The following is a 6977-nucleotide window of genomic DNA, read 5'->3' as shown; positions in this document are numbered from 1 at the left end:
ACTCTTTTTCTTCAATTTAAGAGCCACAAATGAAAAACTTGATTCACCTCAAGTACAATTTGAAGAAATTTATGGGTTTAACTCATCTCATAAAATTGATTCTATAAGAAATGATTGTTCATTCCTCATAAACATGCTCAAGACTTTGTACACAGACAATATGATATTATTCCTCAACACAACTTATTTATTTAATTTGGCATGTCATTAGGTTGTTGAGGACTCAAATAAAGATGTCATTAGCAGTATGTTTGGCAGAGACATAAAACAAATACCATTGAGTGGCAAAATAGCATTCCAACAGGGTTTTATTCTCCTAGATTTTATTGCTATTGTCGCGGGCACAATCGTTTCCGGGTCAAATTCCTACTGATCATTTGGTAGATGAAAATGAATTGATACACAAATCTTGTCTGCAGATCATTTTCCTTTCTGCATAGCTTCAAGTCCTAGGTTGCTACTAGAAATTATAGCAATTAGCAAAGTTACAGACATGACAAAAAGAACAATGCTCATAACTACAACATTAGCCATAGCGAATCATACTATTTAAGATTTTGAAGCAATGCGAAAAACTTAGATGGTAAGGAACCCAAAAACACCTAACAGAGTAAACAGGTGTTTCAATCAAACACATAGCGGAATACATAAACATCCTACCAGTTACCTTACGATACAAAGTGAAATTTGCAGAATACAAATAACAACTTACATTCTTAACCACTTATTTAAGAGCTCACGAAGTTGTCATTCGGCCTGCTCTTCAGACTTTGAGCTTGGTGATGACATGGCAGTCTTCGACTGAGAGGAAGAAGTTGAGGTATTGCTCCGTGCTTGTGAATTTTGGCTTGAGGATGATTCAGTGAAGAAAATTATGTCCTCCTGGTTGTCCACCAACACTAGGAGAGATCTTGGAGTTGGGGCCAGGTTAACATCCAAAACTCCCTCAAGGATCTGAACTACCTGACCCATCGTTGGCCTACTAGTTTCATCATCTTGGATGCACCAAGAAGCAACTCTACAAACCCTTGTGACCTCTTCTACATCAGCATTTCCCTCCAACCTGGGATCTAAAAGGCTAAAGATATCACCCCCATCAGTCATATGGCTTGCAGCCCAAGATGGGAAGAATTTAGTTTTGCCATCTGGAGATGGCTCAGCGTTCCTCCTTCCGGAGACAAATTCAAAAAGCATCATTCCATAGCTGTAAACATCAGCCTTGGCTGTGATGGCCACTCCTGAGATCCACTCCGGAGCAAGATAACCTCTGGTGCCTCTCATGGTTGTCAGGACTCGGCTGAACTCCCGCCCAACAAGCTTTGCCAGGCCAAAATCTGCCACTTTTGGACAAAATTCAGCATCAAGAAGAATGTTTTCGGGCTTTATGTCGCAGTGTATGATGCACTCTCTGCACTTCTCATGGAGATAAGCCAACCCTCTGGCTGTTCCCAAAGCAACGTGGTATCTTGTTTTCCAGTCCAAAACCTCAGGATTCTTTCCATGGAAAAGATGAGATTCTAAAGATCCATTTGGCATGAAATCATACACCAGCAACTTTCTAGTCCCCTCGGAGCAGAACCCACGAAGCCGGACAAGATTTACATGTTGGATTGTCCCAATTGTGCTGACTTCTGTGCGGAATTGCTTCTCTCCTTGGCTGATGCTGTCAAGTTTCTTCACTGCTATCAATGTTGAATCAGGTAACGTCCCTTTGAAAACTGAACCAAAACCCCCACCTCCCAACTTCTCCGAGAAATTCTTGGTGGCATTTTGCAAGTCCTTGTACCCAAATGCCACCAAAGAACCTTCTATTGATTTCGCTATTCCAACAGCTCTCTTCTTTCGCCTAAGGATTACAAACACAAGAAGACCAACGAGAACTACTACCCCTGCGACTGAACCCACAACAGCACCGACAATTGTTCCCTCATTATTTTCATGACTTGAAACCTCTGAAGCTGCAAGTCTGAGATGTAGAGTCCTTGCATTATGATCATCTGCTGTGAGTTGCTTCAGATTCAAGAGATCCCCGATCCAAATTGAACAGTTATTGGTCTCGTAAGCATAAGCAGTGCAAGAGCAGTTATTCAAGCAGCTTGATTCACATTCTGCAGCAGTTCCAACCAAAACAAATTGTTGTCTTTCAGGTAATGCCATGTTGGTCGTTGGAAAGAACTTGTCCTGCCGTCCATTAGCAAGACTGGTATTCTCACACTGCAAGGGCGTTTTCCGCACGCAACCACCAGAATAATCCTTCAAATTCCACTCATCCTGCGATTTGTGATCAAACCCATTCAAACAACTGCAAGAGGATTCGCTTCCTCCGTTGCAGATACCGAAAGCCCCGCAAATAGCATAAACCTCACATGGTGTTTTCGGTTGACTCCAAAACAAGTTCCAATTGCTAATTACCCATGTCTGTTGTTTAATTTGACCAGAAACATCCATCACGAACCGAGATATGATGGAACTGTTGTAAAGAGAATAGGTGAAGTAACTCTCATTTGTGTTGTTAACATAATGGAAGTTGTAGATATAATTGAGCCTCATTTCAGGAACGTAACTAAAAATCTTCCCATTCCAAGGTCCAGTATCATAGTAGTTAATAGACCTATTCCACAGAATAAGATATGAACTGGTATTTGCCTGAAGCTCAAGAGAGAAGAGTCCCGGAGCAGGATCATTTTCACTCCTCCATGAAGTGAGACGTTGGTTTTCCTTGGTAATGTTGTTGTATCCAATCTTAGCACCAGGAAGCCATGTATTAGTTGGATGATCAAAACTTTGCCATAAAGGTTTTGAGGAATTAGACCCACCTCTAAGAACAAGATTTCCCTCATCTAGAAGAACAGCTTCTACAGCACTTGAGGTGTTGGAGCTCAGGTTTGTGGACCAAACTGGGATTTGAGACTCGTTAAAGAGAACCAAATTACCATCTGAGATTCTTAAAACAGAAGAACTTGTATCAGAGATAGGCTTATCTCTGTTTGCTACCCAAACTGCGGTCTGTATTGTGACTTTGCGGTACCAAATGCCTATATAGTAGTTCGAAGAGTTACCTGGTTTGAAGAAACCCATCACAAAGTCCCCACCTGCAGAGACAATGGTTTGGTTTCCAGAGAGAGGATGGTTTGCAGAGATGGTGTCAGCTCCAAGGGAGAGATGAGTGTTGACAGAGAAGCCGAGGAATAGAAGAGAAAGCATGAGCCATGGATTCCTCCTGGCATCCATGGCTGCAAATAAATTTTGCAGACAAGGTAAAGAATCTAAAGATATTTTTAGGAATAAGAACTTTTGCAGAAGAGGAAGAAGAAGAACGGGAGATGCTCAGATGGCCAAGGAGACATGCTATACTCATTTTATCAATTTTTAGCATATTTATAAAAAAAATTAAATACATTTAACAATTTTCTTTCGGATAATCTAGAGGAGAGTGGGGCCCCACCAGAGCTCCCTCCGCCTTGCGTCATTCTCCACTTCCCCACCGGCTGACAAGTCAAAGAAAACGCTTTCGATTCCCTCCCAACCTCGGAGCAGTGCATCAAGTTTGTGGAGTCCAACGTCTAGAATCATCAAGTAATCGTACAAGATCTTGCTATGTCAAACCTCCATTAAGAGCACGTTTAGATTTAAATTCATTTTAATTGATTATTATAATTTTTTTAAAATTTTAATATAAAATATAATAAATAATTTAATTTTTTTAAATTTTATAATAATAATAATATTAAAAAATAATATTTTATTATCTAAACTCAACTTAACATCTAAATATAATTTAAAATTACATCAACGATTTATAAATAAGATATACGTATTCAAATGATAATTTTTTTTATTATTGGGATGAGGGTTTTGAATTTTAGATTTAGGTAAAAATTATATCAATGAGACCACATATTTTTGACATATTCAAATAAATTTTATATTATATAATATCGTTTCAGTCTTTTAAAATATGTTAAATAATTAAGAAAAATTAAGAAATATATTTTATATGTCTATATCTAAGCTCAATAAATTCCAAATAATTTTGATCCGTCACGAGCCAATACTACCTCGTAAAATTGGGTTAGAAGGACCTTGTTTGTCCAAAGACTTCACAAGTCACAAATGCCATTTCCCCCCGGCCCCCAAAATTGCCCCATTTTTAGGTTCACGGAGCTTCACTTGGTATAAATTCAGACAAGCCCATATGTATGTATCTTAAGACCGAGCCGTGAATACAGAGATCACACGCATCATTCAACGGTAATGAAAGAAGTCAGTCACAACCACGTAAATTTGCAGCAGGCTTGGGAATACAGGCAGGCAGCAAATTTCTGGCTGAGAAACGACGACAAAGAAATATAAGCATGCCGTGTTGAAATTCGTGCACATAATTTTCACTCGGAAAGAAGTGTTGCGTGGCTTTTGATCTTTGAGTCATTGGGTTTAATGGGGTTCACAGGGAAACTAATTTTGAGCTGTATTACGTTATTTGGCATTGAATGTTCAAAGTTAACCAACTTCGTACTGCAGAAAACCATATAATAGAATTCCACCCATCATTCAATCTCTCTATCCATCTCCTCCTGTATTAACCATGACTTGGGATGCTGAAAGATGACACCCATTCAAACTTTTCAAATATTACAATCATCGGTCAATTCCAGATGGGTAGGTCCAATTGGAGCGAAGACCTGTGGAAAGAGAATTCCGGTGTGAGACCAAAAGTTGTGAAACCAACTTTGACTAAGTAAAAAGTAAATACAAGCAAATAATCACACCACGTAAAATTAATGTGATTTGATAAGATGTCTATATTTATAGAGTTGTAAAAAATTTTATTATGTTAGAGAATCACAAATATACTTTGAGACAAATCTCATTATTCAGAATATTTAGAACTTGCATTAAATACATAATAGTGTCACAAAGTGAAAATCTTAATTTTTACTTTTTTATGTTATTTGCTCTAGCGCGTATCGAACGAACTCTCTATCCGAGATTTGCTTGAATGACTCGTCCAACGAGTGTTAAGCGAACTTTAGCTTCGGCTTGGGCCGACACAAACCTTATTGAAAATCCACCAAAAACCATAATGCATCTTTATTAGGTCGAGTCATCAATTCAGGCCAACACACCAACAAAAACAGGCTCCACAAACCCAACCACCACCACTACTGTCAATCCGAAAGTTTGATTGTTGAAGTCTTAAGTGAATAAAACTACAGTACAGAGAGTTTCGGGCATCATTCTTGAAAACCAATAAAAAGATGCAGTCATCTCATAATGTCTATCTAGGATGTGAGATGCCTAAATCCTCAACTTTCACAAGACTAGGACTCTTTCTAACCACATTTTGGATAAGATTGTTCATCTAGTTCCGGCCTGAGAATTCAAGTATACCTCGGCTCAATTCCACCCTCTCCATGCCCTCACCGTGAAGCCCACAGAGTACTATCCTAAGTCCTTACGTGATCTCTCCTCCTCGCTAGTTCTATCTCGGTAAGCCTTTACCGCACCCCTCTACCATACACAAACGGCTACGTTATTTTCAAATAAAATATAAGTGATTTCTTTGAGCCTTCCGTAAAGTTTATTATGCATAGTAGAGTAAAATTTTGAGATGAAATTTCATTTATTTCCCTATGAGTTATAAGTCTAATTATAATACGTTTTGAAATTGTATTTTTGTTGGGTTTGATTTTACGATGGGTATAAGTTTGATTGTAGAAAAGTATTAATATGACTTTGTTTGGAACCTAAACTCATCTTAACTCATCATTATAATTTTTTCAAATCCCAACACAAAATATAATAAACAATTCAACTTTTTCAAATCTTAAAATAATAATAATAATAAACAATAACATTCTAACAATATTTTATCATCTCAACTCAGCTCAACTCAACTCAGTTCAACATCCAAACTCACAGTATTTTTCGTCTCACTTTATATTTAATGGAAAATATTTAAAGACTTTAATTATATTATATGATATTAATTTTATAATTTGATTTGGTAGTAAATTGTAAGTTAAGCATATTATATGAAATAAATCTTGGATAGTTTTAAATTAGATATGATTAGTAATTTATGATGATTTTTTTTAATATAAGTATTATTAAGAATATTTTATAAGTTACTATTGCTTAAAAAATTTATGATTTCCTACTAGATTATATGTTGGAAGTATTAAATTATAGTTTTAATAATAGTTTATAGAGATATGAGTTTTTAATATGATTAAGTTAATTTTTGAAATGAATTTAAGTTGTCTTGCCATATTTGATAAAATTATTTTATAATAAGTTAAGATTATTTTTAATGATAATATATTTATTAGATTTCTGATAACTAGATAGTTATCAAAGCTATTTTCCGTAGTATGAATTTAGGTAAATGGAGAGTTATAGCTAGTCATTTTACAAGTTTAGTAACGCTTAGTGTTCTGTGTAGGTGACTATTGACTTTCATTCAGCACGATTATGGAAAGATTCAGAATAGCTAAAAAGTCTAGGTAAACGAGATTCATATGCTAGATTTGCATAAAAATAAATGAACTGAGATTAGTATGTAAAAATGCGCATGTTGTTTTAAAAAGAAAAGATAAAAAACGACTTCAGTAGATTTTTTGCATTCACTCATGAGATATGTATGAAAGAGAAAATAAATTTTTTTTACATGAATAGTATATATATGAGCAATATTTGACATATTTCTGAAATGTGCAAAAGAGCGAATATGATATATGTGAATTTTTGTACATATGATATGAAAATGATTTGGATTTGTTTTTGATAAAATGGAAATTATATGAATATGTTCAACACGTGGTTTGATATAATATGGATATGAAAAACTTTTGATATACTTATCTTTTTTTATTTTGATTCTGAATGTAGTTCTGATATGATGATATTGGTTCACGTGATATGGTTGGTACCAACACGATATGATATGATATGAGTGCACTCACTTTCAAAATAAA

The 6977-nt window shown here is 35.8% G+C and overlaps 1 protein-coding gene across 1 annotated transcript; it reads right to left on the bottom strand.

Moving 5' to 3' along the window:
• Positions 1-498: 498 nt before the first annotated feature.
• LOC108982458 (G-type lectin S-receptor-like serine/threonine-protein kinase At2g19130) lies at positions 499-3334 on the bottom strand. Its single transcript, XM_035694878.1, has 2 exons — positions 3060-3334; positions 499-2936 (listed from the first exon to the last, which is right to left on the bottom strand). The coding sequence occupies exons 1-2, from the start codon at positions 3229-3231 to the stop codon at positions 748-750; spliced, it is 2361 nt and encodes a 786-aa protein (XP_035550771.1). The 5' UTR covers positions 3232-3334; the 3' UTR covers positions 499-747.
• Positions 3335-6977: the final 3643 nt, after the last annotated feature.

Source organism: Juglans regia, chromosome 10 (assembly GCF_001411555.2).
Source record: "Juglans regia cultivar Chandler chromosome 10, Walnut 2.0, whole genome shotgun sequence".
Lineage (NCBI taxonomy): Eukaryota > Viridiplantae > Streptophyta > Magnoliopsida > Fagales > Juglandaceae > Juglans > Juglans regia.
Note: the sequence above shows the minus strand (reverse complement) of the source record. Positions and strands in the feature narration are given on the sequence as shown.

What these genes read in the sequence shown, in the direction of transcription:
- LOC108982458 (XM_035694878.1), bottom strand. Translation starts at nt 3,231, where the DNA reads ATGGATGCCAGGAGGAATCCATGGCTCATGCTTTCTCTTCTATTCCTC. An exon ending in GATGGGTTTCTTCAAACCAG is followed by an intron (nt 2,937 to 3,059) that starts GTAACTCTTCGA and finishes TAAGAATCTCAG; the next exon opens with ATGGTAATTTGGTTCTCTTT.